This window comes from Chrysemys picta, unplaced genomic scaffold (assembly GCF_011386835.1).
Source record: "Chrysemys picta bellii isolate R12L10 unplaced genomic scaffold, ASM1138683v2 scaf229, whole genome shotgun sequence".
NCBI lineage: Eukaryota > Metazoa > Chordata > Testudines > Emydidae > Chrysemys > Chrysemys picta.
Window position 1 is genome coordinate 1 of NW_027052936.1, and position 20,451 is coordinate 20,451.

At 56.2% G+C, this 20,451-nt stretch overlaps 1 protein-coding gene across 1 annotated transcript; it reads right to left on the reverse strand.

Annotated features, from left to right (window-relative positions):
* Positions 1–608: 608 nt before the first annotated feature.
* LOC135978372 (voltage-dependent L-type calcium channel subunit alpha-1S-like) lies at positions 609–18,797 on the reverse strand. Its single transcript, XM_065579326.1, has 8 exons — positions 17,564–18,797; positions 5,979–6,137; positions 5,148–5,353; positions 3,963–4,066; positions 1,784–1,997; positions 1,445–1,565; positions 924–1,038; positions 609–765 (listed from the first exon to the last, which is right to left on the reverse strand). Exons 2-8 carry the CDS (start codon positions 6,094–6,096, stop codon positions 624–626), a joined length of 1,020 nt encoding a protein of 339 aa, XP_065435398.1. The 5' UTR covers positions 6,097–6,137; positions 17,564–18,797; the 3' UTR covers positions 609–623.
* Between the last annotated feature and the right edge of the window lie 1,654 nt (positions 18,798–20,451).

Sequence of the window (20,451 nt, forward strand, 5' to 3'; positions counted from 1 at the left end):
CGTGGGGGCTTTCCAGCCTCACCCGCCCGGCGGCCGCAGCTCCAGGCTTTCGCTGCTGCCAGCAGATTTTTTTCCGGGGGCCCCCCCAGTTGGCTGGGGCCCCAGGCCCAGTGGCTAATCTGCCACTGCTCCTAGGCGCTACCATAATAGAAATAATTAATAATAAATAACAAGGGGCAGGGGAGCCAGGATCACTGGCCAGTTGGACAAGGGCCTCTGATGGGCCCTATATGTGTGTGTGTCTGTGAACACGTGTGTGTAGAAAGATCTTGAGTGGAAACTCCACCGAGACAGTCCTTTGATACGGGACCTTTGATCCTGGGCCTGTACCCACTGAGTCCCACTCCCCGTCCCCCCTCCACGCTTTTTGGGAGGGGACAGGGAAAGCAGGCTCGCTTGTCAGAGGAATGATCCGGGCCTACAGGGCATACAGAATGGACGTCTTGCTACAAGTCGCCGGAGATGCGTCTGCTGAAGCTCAGGATTTTGTCCCCAGTCATTCCGTGGGCCCTGGGGAAATCTCCCTCCCTCCTGGCATGGCCATCCACCTTTCATGCACGACAGGACAAATAATGGGAAGACATTACTGCTGGGTACCGTACTCCTCAACTGCCAGGGAAAGTTCACCTAGACATTTGTTCAGACGAGCTCAGAGGGGTCGCGGCACTGACCTTGGCTGTGGTGGGGATTCCTTCAGCCTTGGCTTTCTGCTCCAGCTTCTTGGCCAGCAGGAGCTTTTCCTCCTCAGATTTCTCTGGGTAACTTCTGGACAGGGAAACACAAAAGAGAGGTGAGGAGTGAGGCCATGGCAGAGATGCAATGAATGCTGCTGAGATGATGCCCAAGACCAGCAGCTCACATTGATTTGCAAGCCCTGGGCCCTTGGGGGTTCCCGCTTTTAAGCAGCAGAGAGCAGCACCGACCTGGACATTTTCCTCCGCTTCTTCTCCTCGGCTTTGGCTTTCTGGGCCGACGTCAGGCTCTCGGCCTCGGCCAGATTGTCCACAGCGATGGCCAGGAAGACATTGAGCAGGATATCTGAGAGGGGGTGGGGCTAAGGAGCTTAGGGAGCATGCTCATATGTAAGGAATGAGTCCCTTCCATGGCCCAGGCTTAGCGAGAGCCTGTGTGGTGACACTAAGCAATGTACGCAGGCAGGTGGGGAGAACCCCAGGTTCAGCAACGAGCCCTCTGTGTACCCATGACAGCTGCCTCTTGGCTGTCACCAGTGAATCTCTGTTGGTGTCCCAACGGATTTTTTCATCCCTTTTAACCCCCACTCCTGTTGCATCATTTCCCTCACTCCTGGTACTATGATGTCTGAACATACCATACCCAGCCCCATAGCTCTTCCCCGATGTGTACTTGAACCTAGATGTGACTGTGCTACATAAGACAAGAAAACGCCCAGCTGTTACTCCCCAACTGGCTAGAAAGAGGATACAGTTCCCGCAGACAAAGAGGATGATGAAGTAAATGCATACCAGCACGCCGGGGAAGGAGGGCCCTTTATAAGCCATGATCCCATTGTACATGATTGAATTCCAATCTTCTCCGGTCAGGATCTGGGAGACAGGGTGAGTGAAAGAACAGGTCAAGTAGAACCATTCCACTGGACCAGAAAGAACAGAACCCAGAAGTCCTGACTCCTTGTTCCCTGCTCTAACCACTAAGTCACACTGTCCCCCAGAGCCCAAAAAAGAACCCAGGTATCCTGACTTCAGCCCCTCCTCTATGCGTTAGACCAGCGGGATTGATGCCCGCTGCACCCCATGCCCCGTACCTGGAAGACACTGATAAGCGCCTGGGGGAAGTTATCGAAGGTGCTGCGCCGTAACTCCATGTCTTCAAAGTCGAACTTCCCGCCGAAGAGCTGCATCCCCAGCAGGGAGAAGATGATGATGATGATGAAGAGGAAGCGGAGGAGGAGCAGGGAGGCGATGGAGCAGACCGAGTTTAGCAGGGATGCCACCAGGTTGCTCAGAGAGGTCCAGTATCTAGCGTGAGGAGAGGCACACAGGCTGCTTACGTCAAGGCGTGCCACTGGGGCGCACAAGCAAAAATGGGGGGCAGGGTGATGAGGGGAATGCCTTGCTCAGTTGGAGGGGGACACTCCATCATCTCATCTCCGCTTGGCCAAATGTCTCCCGTGTGGTCCTGGGACCAGGTGTTAGACAGGAGATGATAAGAATAATGCCTAGCTCTTCTGTGGAGTTTTTCATCAGTAGATCTCAAAGTGCTTTGCAAAAGAGGCCATGTTCCTTGTCCCCATCTCACAGGTGGGGAAACTGAGGCACTGGCCAGGGACATGACTTGCCCCAGGTCTCCCAGCAGGCCAGTGGCAGAGCTGGGAGTAGAAGCCACGTCTCCTGATTCCCATTCAAGTGTGCTCTCCATTAGGAAACACATCCTAGTACTCAGTTCCCGGCTTTGCCACAGATGTCTTGTGCAACCATGGGCCTGGCACTTAGCCCCTCCGTGTCTCCGTTCCCCATGCATGAAACAGGAATAAGGATGCTGCCCTGCCGCACAGGGGGCGTGAGGAGGAATCCGTTGCTCTGATCTTATGGTGATGAGGGCAGATAAGTACCTACCTAGATAGATCTGGAGAGCCAGGTGAACCCCATGCCCAGCTTCCCCCCATTTTCATTATTGCCACCAAATATCCCAACCTAGGGAATGAATCCTGTGGCATTCTCAGCTCCCAGCTCTGTTGTGTCTCTGGGACCCCTCTGGCAGAGCGGGCTCCTGCTCCTGCTCCGGGTAGCTGTGAGGAGCCTCGCTGGGTCCCAAAGGACAGGCTGAGCTGCTGGTTTGTCTCGTGGCAGGAGGGCTCAGACCCTGCACTCTCCACGCCCTCCTTCCAGCAGGGCCGCAGGTAACTAGTCAGAGTGTGGTTTGCCCCACCACTCACAGGACAGCCTGATCAGCTGGGGGCTGATAGCGGTGAGTCAGTGTCAGATTAGAGCCCCAGAGTTCTGTGTCCCAGACCCCCACCCTATTCCCCATTTTTTTATCATCCTGTGGAACTCCTTGCCACAGGACACCACAGAACCAACTACTACAGCTAGATTGTAAAGAGGGCAGGTTAACATTAGGAGCACTAATGGCTGTCCCCACTGCTGCTGTTGAGGCACACAGGAGTATCCGATACTGGAAAGCCTTGAGAAAATCATAACAGAGTGTCAGAGCTAAAGGGGAAGCTCACGCAGCTGGAGGGTGCAGAGAGATTGCCAGCTGTGCCCATTTTCCCACATTCTCCATAGTAAAGGTGACCTGTCAAGGGGGAAAAACATTGGGCTTGGCCTTTTTTTGCTCCCTTCTGAGGGATAAAGCAGGCCTGGAAAGGACGGGTGGATTTGTTTTCAGTGGTATTTTACCCGTTTGCTTTAATTCATGTCTTGGCTACGCTGGAAGACTCGAGGACTAGTAAGATTGTGACACTGCAGGGACCAAGGAAGTGACACCTGGTTAACTGAGAAGGGAAGGGAATTTTACAGGGGCTATTTAAAACTGCTGTTGGGGCAGGGACTGTCTTTTTGTTCTGTGTTTGCACAGCACCTAGCACCATGGGGTCCTGGGCCAGAATGGGGGCTGCTAGGTGCTACCACAATACAACTGAATAATTACAATGTGTTCATTGTCTGGTTTTGTTAAGACTGGGGAGAAAAGCTCTCTGTGTTAAGAATTCCACCATCCTGTCCCTTCAATTAAGGGCTGATAGCGCCCCTGCTCCACATTCCTGAGTCATCCAAAGAGTTCTCCAAGAGAAAGGGAAGACAAGGCTTGATAGCTTTGATAGCCAAGGTACCAAGGAAGAAGGGAAGAAAAAGGTTAAAAACCCCCTTCAGACTTTCTGTTCATATCCCCAAACTCAATAAGGGCCCGGCCCCTCCCTCAGGGCAGACCCCTGCTGGGACAGATAGAAAGGAGAGCGGCACCATGCAGTCCACACGCCTTACCCGCTGAGCACGCCCAGCACCAGGTTGAGAACGAAGAAAGAGCCCTGCAGAATGAGGCTGACGAAATAGATCCAGGGCCACTCGTTCCCGATGGCGTCGTTCACCTGAGCAGGACAGAGGCAGATGAAGATCCAGGGGGAGAACCAAATCCACCTGGCTCAGGTAAGCCCATTACTGGAGTAGCTGAGCACCTCACAGTCTTTACGCATGGGGAACTGAGACACAGAGCGACTAAGAGACTTGCCCACGGTCACAATGGGAGTCTGTGGCAGAGCAGGGAATTGAACCTGGGTCTCCCGGGTTTCAGACTTGTCCCTACTCATTGACCAGCCTTCCTCCCAGGAACCCAGTGGTTAGGGCACTAGTTTAAGGCTTTGAAGACCCAACTCCCTACTCTGCCACAGACTCCTTGTGTGACCTTGAGCAAGTCACTTAGCCTCTGGGTCTCAGCTCCCCATCTGTGCAATGGAGATAATAGCACTGTCCTGCCTGCCTCCCGGGGGGTGAGTGGGGCAGGGGGGGTTAATGACGGTGAAATGCTTTAAGATCTAATGGTGAAAAGCACTGTATAAGAGCTAGGTGGTGGTATTATTAAAAGCCACCAGATACAATATCAGACACTGGCCCAGCAACCTGTGTCTCAAGCTGCCCTCAGCCCACACTCCTGGGAACAAAGGATGCCCAGAAGGGTAACACACCAAGCGCTTTCCAGAGGCAGAGGCGGGACTGGAACTCAGCTCTGCAATTCCCAGCCTGTCCCTGAGCCGTCACACCATCCTTCCTCCCCTACCATTCTTCGTGGCTTGGAGGGCAAGTTTATGGTCGCTTATACCTGAGCTCCAGAGCTGAGGAGCCGTCCGAGGACTCGCTCCCACCAGGCTCCTGTCTTTTAAGGCAAGGGTGGGGTTCGTTTGAGAGTCTCAGCGGTACTTGGACAGGGACTCTCTTGGCTAGGCAGGGTTCAAACACTCTGCTGCACCGGCGGGTGCCACCTTCTCCCTGGGAGCTCATTGCTCAGTGGATACATCATCCAGTAGCTGCAGAGTCTGCGGGGCTCGCTGCCCCGGAAGGATCCCCACCATTTGGGAAGCCTGGCCAGCCCAACCCGCTTAGTACCATGTTCTTGTTCAAAGAGCGTGCCGGCGTCTCCTCCCTCGCAGCCAGCGGGCTCAGGCCTTCACCTACCCAGTAGAGGACTTCCGTCCAGCCCTCCATGGTGATGCACTGGTACACAGTCAGCATGGCGAAGCCAAAATTATCAAAATGGGGGATGCCGTTGTTGGGCCCTGGCCACCCACTCCTGCACTCAGTGCCGTTGAGGGTGCAGTGATACCCGTGGCCGGTGGTGGTGCACGGGGATGGCTTCTCCATTTCCCCTTTGGCAATGATATCTGAGGGTGAAACCGAAGCACAGAAGTCAGGCTGAGCAGAGGAGAAGGACAACTACACTCCTGCTGCTGCTTGTGCCTTAGCCCCCAGCCCCACCCAGAGGAGGGCTCTGGCGCAGTGCAATATACCTCCTAGCCACACCATATAGCCATATAATGCCCCCAGCCATGCCATATAGCCATATAACGCCCCCAGCCATGCCGTACACCTCCCAGCCATACCATATAGCCATATAACTCCCCCAGCCATGCCATACACCTCCCAGCCATGCCATATAGCCATATAATGCCCCCAGCCATGCCATAACCCTCCCAGCCATACCATATAGCCATATAACTCCCCCAGCCATGCCATAACCCTCCCAGCCACACCATATAGCCATATAATGCCCCCAGATATGCCATATACCTCTCCATCATGCCATATAGCCTTATAATGCCCCCAACCATGCCATACACCTCCCAGCCATGCCATACACCTCCCCGCCATGCCATGTAGTCATATAACACCCCCAGATATGGCATACACCTCCCAGCCACGTCATATGGTTATATGGCTATATGGTGTGGCTGGGAGGGTTATGGCATGGCCCCCCCGGCTGGTGGGAGGGTCGCCCACGTTCCAGACCTGTCCCGATGTAGTAGCAAGTCTTGTGCAACTTTCCCTTGAACAGCTCCTGCCCGACGATGGCGTAGATGATGATCATGAAGAGGACCAGTAGGGCGATGTGGAGCAGGGGCACCATGGCCTTGATGATGGAGTTCAGGACCACCTGCAGGACTGCAGCTGAGAGAGAGAGAGAGAGAAGGGTAACAGGTCACACTCACCTCCCCTCCTAACTGGCAGCACGGCGTCTCACAGACACCTTGAACCGCTTCGCCACCGCAGCACATGACAGGGAAGAGAGGGAGGGACCTGGGCCCAGCTCTCACTGGTGTCAACCACTAGGCCATCCTTCCTCCCCAGCATGTGTCCCTATATGTCCCAGGAGGGGGGGTGTGTGAGAAGGAAAGCCCTGGTGACTGAAATCTCTCAATCCCATTACAGGCAGCAGCAGCTCCAGGCCCCCTCACACTGCCCCAGAGGGATCGGGGAAGGCTGAGTCCCCGCAGTTCATCTCCTTGGGAGATGGTCTCACGATGGGGGCATCTGGCTCCTAGACACTGGGGTGACCCCCACCAGCTCCTTTCACAACAGACTATGGTGGGATTGACGCATGCTGGGTCTTGGTGGGTTATATCTCCGCGAGGGGCACTAGCACTGGGACTATCTAGATCAGGGGTGGCCAACCTGTGGCTCCGGAGCCACATGCGGCTCTTCAGAAGTTAACATGCGGCTCCTTGTATAGGCACCGACTCCGGGGCTGGAGCTACCAGCACCAACTTTCCAATGTGCCGGGGGGTGCTCACTGCTCAACCCCTGGCTCTGCCATAGGCCCTGCCCCCACTTCACCCCTTCCTGCCCCCTCCCCTGAGCCTGCCGTGCCCTCGCTCTTCCCCCTCCCCCCTAGACAGGGCCAGCTGCAGGCACCAGCTTGTCAATTGATGCAAGAAGCTACAGCCCCCTTGCGAAGCTTGGTCCTGCTGGAAGCCGGCAGAGCCAGCACTGGCTCCATTCCCTCCTCCCATCCTGTGAAAAACATGGACAGGGCAGGACCTCTGCTCTTTTCCCCTCCAGCACCTGGCCTGGAAAGGGACAGAGGGAGCCATCCCTAACCCCCCAGCCTGGGAAAGGGGAGATGAGAGGGGACCCCACTACAACCCGCAGGCCTGGGAAAGGGGGGTGAGGAAACCTAGGGGGAGCAGAGGTGAGGCTCCGGGGGCTGGATTGAGGGGTTGGGGACTGATGGGGGGCCTGAACTGATGGGGGGATGGGGAGGCTGCGAAAGAGAAGTCTATTTAAAATAAAAAAATATTTATTTATAGTTATTTGGACAATTATTAATTAAAAAACAAATTATTCATTGTAAATTACTGGATCATGTACATACGTATGTAGTTATCAAAATTATACAACAACAGAAGACGGTTTAATTTATTGCTGAAATGCTTTGAATGTGACTGAATTGATTATTTTTTTTAAAAAAATCATATTCAGGGATTATGACTGTAACTACTGCACTGAGCTAAGAAAAGCTCTGAAAGGGGCTTGCTGTTGTAAAGATCTTCTTACGTGTCAAGATCTTTACAGCTCACCTCATTATTCAAAAATCATTGGAAAACGTGCTGCACAGAGAGAATGCTTTGTGTTTCTCAGCTGTTCATTGCTCATTTGCCGGCTCCATGTTATAGGCCTTGTTCAGTCTATTTCTAAATGTGTGTGAATTAGGTTTTTCTATCATATTGTAACTTTGTCACAGGACAGAGCTCTCCACTGAGTACTTAGGGTTATACCTGTGTTGGGGTCCACTAGGTATAGCTACCAGGTAACTCGGGAGAGCGGAAGGCCAAAAGTGCTGATGAAGCTCTTTTGCTCTGGGCCTACCTGAACCACAGTGACTCCATCTTGGGAACTCTCACCTACTTCTGTGCTAACTGCTTACATGCTCTGAAGTAGGCTGAAGCAGAAATGTAATGTCAGCTTTTTAACAGATGGCTGCAGTTTCACTCACACTAGCAGAAATAATAGAGATAAGAAGCGGGGTAGTTAGTTTGCAGGCGTCTAACTCAAGGTCGCAAAGACTGAGAAAGTTCTCTCACAAGCTTATGTAGAGCTTATTGTAACAGTTGTCTGGAAGAGAGGGGTAAGGGGGAACAGCCAGACAAAGAGATGTATGCAAACAGTTTGAAGTATAAAAGGTAAAATTTGTTTGTATTTGTTGCACTAGATTTGAGACATGCCGGTCTCCTAGTGCCATTTCAGAGCTCTGAAATAAACTTGGCTTGCTTTCTCCCCTCGGTGTCTTTATTGGTGCCAAGCACACCGGGCAACGAACCCCCTGTTTGCCATCTCGGGCCCAGTTCTGGGCAGGCAACACCTGTGTACAAGAACTTCCCATACATTCTCCCCTTTTTCCAACCAGCATGGATGCCTTCCCTCTACGGTAGCTCTCCATTTTGGAATGGATACTTTTGAGGGGCTCCATCCTCATAAGGAGATACCATTACCAGAAGCACGACTATTATATTGAAATGAATCTCTTGGTACTGAGGACTAGCCCAAATACAACATCTTCTGCATCTTCTCCTTTTGAATTCTCCTGAAGTATGTCTGTCTACTTGCAGCTTCCATTCAAGCAGCCAGAGAGAGGCACGTGTTCATTAAAGGTTGACTTGTCAACCGGACATTATCTCTCTCTCTCTCTCACACACACACACACACACACACACACACACACACACACACACACACACACACAAGCAGAGGAGAGTTCGAAAGCGAAAAGACAGATTGAAAAACAGAGTTTGATGATTTTTTTTAAAAAAAATCTCACTGATTGTGGGGCCAATCACATGATTTTAGAGGATGTGAGTCATGGTCCTGCTTTGAGCAGGGGGTTGGACTAGATGACCTCCTGAGGTCTCCTCCAACCCTGATCTTCTATGATTCTTGATCTCTTGAGGTTGGCAATACTGCTATTGGGTGAGAATCTCTAATTCACGTATCCCCTGTTGTTAAGAGGGAAAACGGAGCAAACCAGTTTAATACTCTATTAAGAGAAGCCCTCCACTCTCTCACTAAGTGGCTTGCTGATCTGCATGTGATTTGCATCCATAGCCTCCCAATAACTCTGTACCCAGCTAGCATTCCTTCCACAGCCAACTCCCAGGTCACCTCCACACCTGCTGCTCCTGCTCACGCACAGCCTCTTACTCCTTGAGGGAATTCTGCGCCGCCACACAATGCACAATTTTGCAGAATTCCGTTGCCACTGCAAAAACAACAAGGAGTCTGGTGGCACCTTAAAGACTAACAGATTTATTTGGGCATAAGCTTTCGTGAGTAAAAACCTCACTTCAAAATACAGACTAACACGGCTACCCCCTGATAGTTGCCACTGCAGAATTTCTAACTGCCACTAGGGGCCGCTGGACTCTGCAGAGTGGAGCACTTTGATGCTCATTCTCCCAGGGATGGAGAGGGCCTTGGAGATGCAGCCAGCTCTGGCAAAGGCTGAGGAAGGACACGGCTGCACCACACCATGTCCCCGGTGGGACAGTAAAGAAGCTGGGGGGAGTAAAGGCTCTGGGGGTGCCAGTGTCTGTGCCAGGGAGTGCCCCGCGACTGGGCTCTGCGGGGAGGGGGTGTTGGTCTCTGGGCAGGGAGTGCCCCGCGACTGGGCTCTTCGGGGAGGCGGTGTTGGTCTCTGGGCAGGGAGTGCCCCGCGACTGGGCTCTGCGGGGAGGGGGTGTTGGTCTCTGGGCAGGGAATGCCCCGCGGCTGGGCTCTGCGGGGAGGGGGTGTTGGTCTCTGGGCAGGGAGTGCCCCGCGGCTGGGCTCTGCGGGGAGGGGGTGTTGGTCTCTGGGCAGGGAATGCCCTGCGGCTGGGCTCTGCGGGGAGGGGGTGTTGGTCTATGGGCAGGGAGTGCCCTGCGGCTGGGCTCTGCGGGGAGGGGGTGTTCGTCTCTGGGCAGGGAGTGCCCCGCGACTGGGCTCTGCGGGGAGGGGGTGTTCGTCTCTGGGCAGGGAGTGCCCTGCGGCTGGGCTCTGCGGGGAGGCGGTGTTGGTCTCTGGGCAGGGAGTGCCCTGCGGCTGGGCTCTGCGGGGAGGGGGTGTTGGTCTCTGGGCAGGGAGTGCCCTGCGGCTGGGCTCTGCGGGGAGGGGGTGTTGGTCTCTGGGCAGGGAGTGCCCTGCGGCTGGGCTCTGCGGGAAGGCGGTGCTGGTGTCTGGGCCAGGGGGTGCAGTGTGGCTCGTCTCTGGGGACGGGAGTGCAGGTGTCTGGGCTCTGGGGGGGCCCCACACAACTCCTTCCAGCACCCCTCAACTTCATCATAGAGGTTTCTTTAATTCTCTACTCCTGGAAGAATCTTTTTTGCTGTTGTCTGCATTTTGTTGACATACTTGTTGACAGGTATTTTGAAATAAATTACCAAAATAATTGAAACTAAAGTGATTATATTGTGTCATTTTGACAAATAAAATATGCAGAATTTTTAAAATTTTGGCACAGCATTTTTAAAATTTTGGTGCAGAATCCCCCCAGAAGTAGCCTCTGTCTTCCTCCTGAGCCCGGCCCCGTCTGCTCCATTCCACCGTGATCTTGTCCCTCTTTATTAAGTACAGTTGAATATGACATCTGAGTCCCACACCCCCACTCTGGCCAGTCCCCCCAGCTGGGTCCCTCACTCCCACTGTGGCCAGTCCCCCCAGCTGGGCACCTCACCCCCACTGCGGCTAGTCCCCCTAGCTGCCCCCAGCCCCACTGAGGCCAATTCTCCCATCTGGGCCCCTCACGTCCACTGCAGCCAGGCCCCCCAGCAGAGCCCCTTTCCCCCACTTCAGCCAGTTTCCCATCAGTGGGGCCCCTCGCTCCCATCGAAACCCAAACTGAGCCCTGGTTTTGCCCAGGGCTGTGCTTGATGGGTTCGAGCTAGGGTGACCAGGTGTCCTGATTTTATAGGGACAGTCCCAATATTTGGGGCTTTCTCTTATATAGGCACCTATTACCCCTCACCCCCGTCCCGATTTTTCACACTTGCTATCTGGTCACCCTAATTCCAGCTCCCTTTGTGTTCCTGCCCCCACTAGTGGCAGGAAACTGAGGTTTGGCAAACCAGGGGAAGGGGAGAAAACCCCTAAACTCCATTTGGGCAGAGAGGATGCTGCCCCCCTCCTCTCCTGCCTTCGTCCAGAGGCTTTGCTGTCTGGTGCTTCAACTGACCCAGCGCAGCTGCCTGCGGCCATCAGGGCCCAGAATAGTTGCTGCGTTTTGCACCGGGCACAGCAGTGCCGGCCGCCTATCCACCACCCCAGCTGACGCTAATCACTGCCTGTTGCTGGGGCCTCTTCCAGGTCAGGATTTAAATACTTTAGATCCAGCCAGTTATTGGGGGGGAGGGGAGGTATTTATATTTATGTTTTTACATTCACACCCCACAATAACAGGGCTGGGAGATTCCCCACTTTCAGTTTGCTCTGGGGGCCGCTGAAATCCTGACCCCACCTGGTATTACACCCTGAATGCTCTTCGGAGCCAGACTCTAAGACAGATGCCCATCTCCTGCTGCCATCAATAGGGGTGCATGCCAGGTTTGGCCCACACATATCTTCCTAAGTATTCATTTGACTGGTAGATTAGAAAATACCAGAACTGAAAGAGTGAATTCACCTTAACAAAGGATGGGACCCAGGATTGAAATCTCCCGCCTCTAGGTGATGTGCAAGAAATCAGGCCAAAGCCCATGTAGCTCCCTTTTCACCTCCACACAGACAGCAAACATGCCAGGTATCACTGTATAGCTAGCAGCCCCATTCCATATTGTGACCCGAGAACCTGTTAATGCCAACCAACAAGGAGGTACAGAGGGGTACAGGTGTACCCTGAGGCCAGTATGCACCTTCTCATTCACCCAAGAATGTCATGAGAGGTATCCACAGAAAGCCAGTGTCACATTGGTTATTGATATCATTGTGAGATGTATGTACTGATATTATGTAAGGAGTTAGAATCATTGAATATCGGGGTTGGAAGGGACCTCAGGAGGTCATCTAGTCCAATCTCCTGCTCAAAGCAGGATCAAAGTATATATACTGAAAACATGGTCTTATAGAATGGATTAAGGTGTGGTGGAAATCTATGAAGTCTGGGCTACAGACTTAAAACTGCCTTCACCAAACAAGGGCACTCCACCAGAGAAACAGATCACATCAAGGAATGACCCCACACTGGAACCCATGTTGGACATCATCCAACAGTTACAACCTATACTCGATGGGGACCACCTCCTGAAAGAGCTTTCCTGAACTCTCTCTTCTGGCCTTCAAACAAGGCCCCCATCCTCTCCAAACTCATCATCAGAAGCGAGCTCCTCACGGACTAGGACACACAGACTCAAAGTGGCACCAGAACTGCCAGAACAACAGATGTAAAACCTGCAGACATAGCTCCACTGCTGCAATGACCAACACCCCACACAACACACCTTTCAAGATCCATGGGTCCTACACATGCCTATCACAACATGTGGTGTACCTCACCCAGTGCCCAACAACAACTATGTGGGTGAAACCAAACAATCACTACACTCTCAAATGAACTTGCACAGTAAAATGATAAAAAACAAAAACACCCAATCACCTGCGGGCAAACACTTTTCACCAAACGACCACTCTGTATCTGACCTCTCAGTTCTCCACCTCAAAGGAAACCTGCACGACGCTTTCAAAAGACGAGCCTGGGAGCTTAAATTCATAAGGTTCCTAGACACCAAAAATCACCATCTTAATAAAGAGGCTCTGGGGTTTTTTTACCTTCCTCTGCAGCGTGGGGCATGAGTCACTTGCTGGAAGATTGTCTGCAACTTGAAGTCTTTAAACCATGATTTGAGGACTTCAATGGCTCAGACACAGGTTTGATACAGGAGTGGGTGGGTGAGATTCTGTGGCCTGCGTTCTGCAGGAGGTCAGACTAGATTATCTTAATGGTCCCTTTTGACCTTAAAGTCTGAGTCTATGACACTGGATTTATGGCTTATTACAACAATCTGTAACCCACTAACCCCCTTTGTTTGTCCCATGACTGCAGAGGTGGTAACGGGCCACTTCACCTTGAATGGTCCCTTAGAATATGTGCGAGACTAGGTGGGTGAATGTGTTAACTACTTATGCTAAATCATCTGTTCCACCTTGTATTTAGTACAGAGCACCTTTCCCAGACCCGAAGAAGAGCTCTGTGTAGCACCAAAACTTGTCTCTCTTGCCAACAGATGTTGGTCCAATAAAAGATATTCCCTCACCTGCCTTGTCTCTATAGTCTTTTTAAGCAGAGCAGAATCCCCTCCCCGGCTCTGCTTTCTACAAGTCTCTTTGGGTCTGTACCCACAGCCCATACACTCCATGTAGCAAGGTCTTATAGACCAACACTGGCTAGCCATGTGGCACATGTTTGTCTCATAGCTGTCCAGTAGGCCACCCCTCCTACTGCCAGTGGACTACTCTCCCCTCTGCCACAGTATTCACGCTGGCAACACACAGGGGACAAGGCAGGGAGGTAGGTGACACTGCAGGCATTAGGGTTTCCAGGGTAGGATGTATGCAGGGAATTGCTCATACATGGGCCATGGCCCAGTTAAATCTGGCAGCCAGAGTGCTGACCTGCAGGATCCAGACATGCATGGATAGGATAGACCCTCACGCCTCTGATACCCATTCGTCCTACATGCCAAGTACACATGTAAGCATCCCTCCTGCCAGGCCAACACGCCCCCTGGGTGTGTGAGTCACACCAACCTGCCAGTCTGTGCCTGGCACCTCAGCTCAAAATGCCCCTTTAGCAGTGACGGCAGTTCAGATATTGGAGAGGGGTGTAAATTCCAGTCCCCGCTCATCCCACCCCCTCCTCCTGCAGGGACCCTGGGTCTCCCTTGGCTGGGAAGTCTCCCCACTTTCTGACCCACACAGTGTGTGAGCCAGTGCTGCCAGGGGTCAAGTTCTTGGTGGACTCCCCTGTGTTCCACGGCACAGCAACAGACGCCCTGTGTGCCAGGTCACAACGCCATCTGTCGGTACAGGGGGGCAGCAGGCCATTGTCAGTGAATGGCATTACAACCCCCAGGTTGCCCAAGGGCATCCAGCAGCGCAGTGGCACAGCTGGGTCTCCTCACGCCCAGCCCAGTGCCTCACCCACTAGACCACACTGCCTCTTGGGCACCTAGTGCTATAGAGACTGATGGAGGATAGGAGTGTCTGTGGACAGCATGGTCCTGTGCTCCTTACTCAGCCCACTGTCAATCAGGTGTGACACCAATCGGATTATGCCGGTGTGAATGGGGAGCGAGAGGAGAACCAGGCCCTGGCTTCTTTTCCTGGAGCCTCAGCACTAGGGTTACCATATTTCAGCAAGCAAAAAAGAGGACGGGAGGAGCCCCGCCCTAGCCCCGGCCCCGTCCTGCCCTAGCCCTGCCCCATCCAGCCCTAGCCCCACCCCTGCCCCTCCCACTTTCCCCCCTCAGAACCCCCAACCCTCCACCCGCTCCTTGTCCCCCTGACTGCCCCCTCCTGGGACCCCTGCCCCTAACTGCCCCCCAGGACTCCACCCCCTACCTAAGCCTCCCTGCCTCTTGTCCTCTGACTGCCCCCTCCTGAGACCCTCCCCCAATCCTAACTGGCCCCCTAGGAATCTACCCCCTACTTGTACCCTGACTGCCCCAACCCTTATCCACACCCCCACCCCCAGACAGACCCCTGGGACTCCCACGCCCCATCCAACCACTCCCCACCCCCTGACAGCCCCGCCCCATCTAAACTCAACTCCCGACCCATCTAAACCCCTCTGCTCCTTGTCCCCTGACTGCCCCCTCCTGGGACCCCTGCTCTTAACTGCCCTCCAAAACCCCACCCCTACCTAAGCCTCCCTGTTCCTTGTCCCTTAACTACCCCCCGCAAATGCCCCCCAGGACCCTACCCCCTACCTGTACCCTGACTGCCCAAAACCTTATCCACACCCCCACCCCCAGAAAGCCCGCCCCCAGAACTCCAGACCCCCCCCGTCTCTTGACTGCCCCCTCCAGAACCTCCCTACCCCTTCTCCGACCCCCTGGCTCCCTTGTCATTGGCCTTCGGCTAACGTCTCTGTGAGCCGTTCTCCCGGCAGGCTGGCTGGCGGGGGAGGAGCTCCAGACTGCCGGAGGCGATCTGCGAATGCAGGGAGGGAGGGAGAGAGTGATCTCAGCTGCAGGGGGGAGGAGGGGGAAGTGGAGGACGGGCTCTCTCCGGCTGTCAGAGCCCCATGTAAGTGACACCATCCGGCCAGCTGCCCTGTTAGCCGCGCGCGCTCTGCATGGGGGGGGGGAAGTCCGGACATTTACAAATCCCCCCCGACGCTATTTTTAGCTCAAAAAGCCGGACATGTCCGGGGGAATCCGGACGAATGGTAACCCTAAGCTTGCCTGAACTCCCAGAGGTCCTGCACGCAGTTGCCTGTGCACCCCACATCGGGCTCTCCTCTCTCCCCATGTTCATGGAAGCCCAAGCGGGTGCCAGAGCCCGTCGCTCTGTGCTGTGGTGTCGGGGAGCCCTGCCCAGCTCGGCCCAGTGGGCCGAGCCCGGCCCCCATTGGCCTCTCGCTCTCACAGCGCAGGAGCTTGTTCTATTTGTAAGCCTGTGTTAAAGCGCCCAGAGCTCTTCCTGCCCTTGGGGACAGTTCCCTGCGCTTCCTGGGGGGGTCAGCAAGGCCCAGCGGCTGGGGCTTTGAGCGCAGCCTCTCAGCTCTGGGTCTCTGCTTTAACTCCGGCCCAGGTCCCCAGGGAGGTACAAGAAGGTGAAAACCCCAGCCAGCCTCAGCCAGCTCCCAACCCCAGCCCAGCCGCAGGCAGCTCCCAACCCCAGCCCAGCCGCAGCCAGCTCCCAACCCAGCCCAGCCGCAGCCAGCTCCCAACCCAGCCCAGCCGCAGGCAGCTCCCAACCCCAGCCCAGCCGCAGGCAGCTCCCAACCCCAGCCCAGCCGCAGCCAGCTCCCAACCCAGCCCAGCCGCAGGCAGCTCCCAACCCAGCCCAGCCGCAGGCAGCTCCCAACCCCAGCCCAGCCGCAGGCAGCTCCCAACCCCAGCCGGCCTCAGCCAGCTCCCAACCCCAGCCCAGCCGCAGGCAGCTCCCAACCCAGCCCAGCCGCAGGCAGCTCCCAACCCCAGCCCAGCCGGAACCAGCTCCCAACCCCAGCCCAGCCGCAGGCAGCTCCCAACCCAGCCCAGCCGCAGGCAGCTCCCAACCCCAGCCCAGCCGCAGCCAGCTCCCAACCCAGCCCAGCCGCAGGCAGCTCCCAACCCAGCCCAGCCGGAACCAGCTCCCAACCCCAGCCCAGCCGCAGCCAGCTCCCGACCCAGCCCAGCCGCAGCCAGCTCCCAACCCCAGCCCAGCTGCAGCCAGCTCCCAACCCAGCCCAGCTGCAGCCAGCTCCCAACCCAGCCCAGCCGCAGCCAGCTCCCAACCCAGCCCAGCCGCAGGCAGCTCCCAACCCAGCCCAGCCGGAACCAGCTCCCAACCCCAGCCCAGCCGCAGCCAGCTCCCGACCCAGCCCAGCCGCAGCCAGCTCCCAACCCCAGCCCAGCTGCAGCCAGCTCCCAACCCAGCCCAGCTGCAGCCAGCTCCCAACCCAGCCCAGCTGCAGCCAGCTCCCAACCCAGCCCAGCCGCAGCCAGCTCCCAACCCAGCCCAGCCGCAGGCAGCTCCCAACCCAGCCCGGCCGGAACCAGCTCCCAACCCCAGCCCAGCCGCAGCCAGCTCCCAACCCAGCCCAGCCGCAGCCAGCTCCCAACCCCAGCCCGGCCGCAGCCAGCTCCCAACCCAGCCCAGCCGCAGGCAGCTCCCAACCCCAGCCCAGCCGCAGGCAGCTCCCAACCCCAGCCCAGCCGCAGCCAGCTCCCAACCCCAGCCCAGCCGCAGCCAGCTCCCAACCCCAGCCACATCCCACAAGGCCCCTGCTCCTCCCAGAGGGTCCAGCTGACATGGGCACAGAACCCAAGCCCTGCGGTCTCTCTCCTCCCCCAAGCAATAGGGCATCAGGGTCAGTCACATTCCCCGACCCTTGCAAAAACCAGCCATTGGGGTGTGACATGCCAGGGTGCCAGCCAGACCAATGAGTCACCCCAGCCCTGCACCCTGGGGTGCCCTTTCCACTGTATTGCTCCTGTCGCCTCCAACAGGGAGCCTTCAGCGTGGAAATCACTCCCAGCCATGTCTGCGTGTGCTGCAGGCAGCCAGCCACACCTGGGCTCTCACAGAGTGACCCCAACACACCCCCTGTCCCACAGTTCCCCCCAGAAATGCATGTTCTGTGGTGCCCAACCCCCTCCTGGCTGGGCAGTACTAATCTACTAAGTCCGTTATTCCTTTAAGGGAAGAATATGCACCCGAGTTGTTACCCCAAATGGAGTTACCCAGACACGACTGGAACATGCTGGATTAGATCAAACACGTGTATTACGTACAAAGAGAGATTCTCAATGAGTACAAGCAATGAGGCAGAAAAGTCAGACACAGTTACAAGAAAAATAAAGATAAAACGCTTCTGGTGCCCAACTTAACAGTCTATTAGATTCAAAACCAAGTTTTCTCACCACGTGCTTTCCGCAGTCTGACTGACCAACCTCTTCAGGATGGGACCCCTCTTCCAGATCCAACAAACGCTACCTTCGTCGCTTCAGGTGCAGTGAATGCAATGGGCAGGGAAAGAGAGAGGGGTGCCTGAGGGGGATCTGCCCCTTCCTTTTATAGTCCTGTCCCCCTTTGAGAAGCATTTCCCGATGGGAGCGAGGCACCAGGCAGGCTGTATGGGTGGGAACTTCATGCTGGTTCTTTGCTAAAATGTCGATTTTTTGCTCCTGCCAAAGAATGGCCACCTAGTAGGTAGCGATCCATCGGTCCTGTTTACACCTGGCTGAGGCGTCAGCTCGCTCTTTGTTTCCGAGGAACTGGTTCAACCACTCCCCAGACTTCTCTGGACAACATGCTTCTAGCCGGGAGCTCAGCTTGTGTTTAGCAGGTCACAGGTCACACCGCTCCGTGCACATTGCCATCGGATTATTGATCAGCAAATTATGAGTTGTGAACTGACCCACCACAAGGCGTCCCTTGCATGGACATTAGTACAAAGTGAACACAGCCATTGTATTCTGTCACACCTGGTTAAGGTCAAGGACAGGGAGGTGAGCCCTGGGGCACCCACGCAGAGAGCCCAGCATGGCCCCACAGACCCGGGAGCTGGGCTCCGTCTGCCAGGCAAAGGCCACTCTGCTGTGATTGGGTCAGGGGCAATCAGAGCACGCCCTGGGATCCCAGCAGATGGCACCACTATGTCCTTCCTCCTCACCCTGCCATACCCCCAGCTCCCCGGGCAGGGGAGAAAAGCTGGGAGGGAAGGGGCATGTCCCAGAGCCAAGCCCTCCCCACAGCCAGGGGCCACGGGGTTGGGGAGATGGGCCCAGAGGGGCTCGGGAACAAGTGCTAGGCTGTGCCCACCAGGGTGCTTTGGTGGCGAACGGGAGCAGCGAGCCAGCCAAGGCCACTGCAGCCCAGGCGACTTTGTTCCAACCAAAACAAATAAAACCCGATCGCTTCTTGCACCGGCCCGGGATGGGAGCCTGGAATCTCACAAGAGGCCGACAGAGACAGGCAGCAGGGTGCTCCCCAGGCAAAGATCTCGCCCCAGGAGCACCTCCCTGCTCCTGCACCAGGGATAGATCCCAGGGGAATCTTGGAGAGAGCCTCCTGGGAAAGGGAACCAGAGAAGCCAGGGATCAGTCAGCAGCCCCAGTCCCTGCCCCATGTCCCAGGTGTGCAACACGGAACATGGAACACACAGCCTCGGCCACAGCCACCACAGGAAGGGGTTAATGACAATGTGTGGGCTGGGCCTGTTACCAAGGGTATGTGCTTGGCATTCTTCCCCCGCCTGCAGAGCCCGCCCCCCCACGCCTGCTACAGCTCCTCAAAGCACAGACCCACCCGCCTGCTACACCCCAGCTCACTGCACAGCCTCTCCCACCTGCTACACCCCCTCACTGCACAGCCCCCCGCCTACTACACCCCATCTCACTGCACAGCCCCTCCCGCCTGCTACACTCCCTCACTGCACAGCCCCCTCTGCCACTGCACAGCCTCTCCTGCCTGCTACATCCCCTCACTGCACAGCCCCCCTCTGCCCACTGCACAGCTCCTCCCACCTGCTACACCGCAGCTCACGGCAGACCCCACCACCTACTACACCCCTCACTGCACAGCCCCCTGCCCGTTACACCCCATCTCACTGCACAGCCCCTCCCGCCTGCTACACCCCAGCTCACTGCACAGCTCCCCGCCTGCTACATCCCCTCACTGTACAGCTCCTCCTGCCTCCTACACCCCATCTCACTGCACAGCCCCCTCTACCGTTCCGCAGCCCCCTTGTCTGCTACACCCCATCTCACTGTACAGCCCCTCCCGCCTGCTACACTCCCTCACTGCACAGCCCCCTCTGCCACTGCACAGCCTCTCCTGCCTGCTACATCCCCTCACTGCACAGCCCCCCTCTGCCCACTGCACAGCTCCTCCCACCTGCTACACCGCAGCTCACGGCAGACCCCACCACCTACTACACCCCTCACTGCACAGCCCCCTGCCCCTTACACCCCATCTCACTGCACAGCCCCTCCCGCCTGCTACACCCCAGCTCACTGCACAGCCTCCTGCGCATTACACCCCATCTCACTGCACAGCCCCTCCCACCTGCTACACCCCAGCTCACTGCACAGCTCCCCGCCTGCTACACCCCCTCACTGTACAGCTCCTCCTGCCTCCTACACCCCATCTCACTGCACAGCCCCCTCTACCGTTCCGCAGCCCCCTTGTCTGCTACACCCCATCTCACTGCACAGCCCCTCCCACCTGCTACACTCCCTCACTGCACAGCCCCCTCTGCCACTGCACAGCCTCTCCTGCCTGCTACATCCCCTCACTGCACAGCCCCTCTCTGCCCACTGCACAGCTCCTCCCACCTGCTACACCGCAGCTCACGGCAGACCCCACCACCTACTACACCCCTCACTGCACAGCCCCCTGCCCGTTACACCCCATCTCACTGCACAGCCCCTCCCACCTGCTACACCCCAGCTCACTGCACAGCTCCCCACCTGCTACACCCCCTCACTGCACAGCTCCCTCTGCCACCTGCACAGCTCCTCCCACCTGCTACACCGCAGCTCACGGCAGACCCCACCACCTACTATACCCCCTCACTGCACAGCCCCCTGCCCGTTACACCCCATCTCACTGCACAGCCCCCCTCTGCCCACTGCACATCCTATCCCGCTGAATTGCCCCTTGCCACTGCACACCCCACCCCTGCACAGCGGATCTCCCAGCTATTGGCTAGGCAGCAGCAGCAGATTCCTGGGTGGAGCTTTTGTCTGCACATCATTCCCGGGAACCCCGACCCCTCCCTTCCCCCCTTCTCTGTCCCCCCCCCCAG

What these genes read in the sequence shown, in the direction of transcription:
- LOC135978372 (XM_065579326.1), bottom strand. Translation starts at nt 6,096, where the DNA reads ATGGTGCCCCTGCTCCACATCGCCCTACTGGTCCTCTTCATGATCATC. An exon ending in CCTCTTTGTCTGCGGGAACT is followed by an intron (nt 1,039 to 1,444) that starts GTATCCTCTTTC and finishes ACCCCCTCTCAG; the next exon opens with ATATCCTGCTCAATGTCTTC. An exon ending in AAGCGGAGGAAAATGTCCAG is followed by an intron (nt 766 to 923) that starts GTCGGTGCTGCT and finishes TTCCCTGTCCAG; the next exon opens with AAGTTACCCAGAGAAATCTG.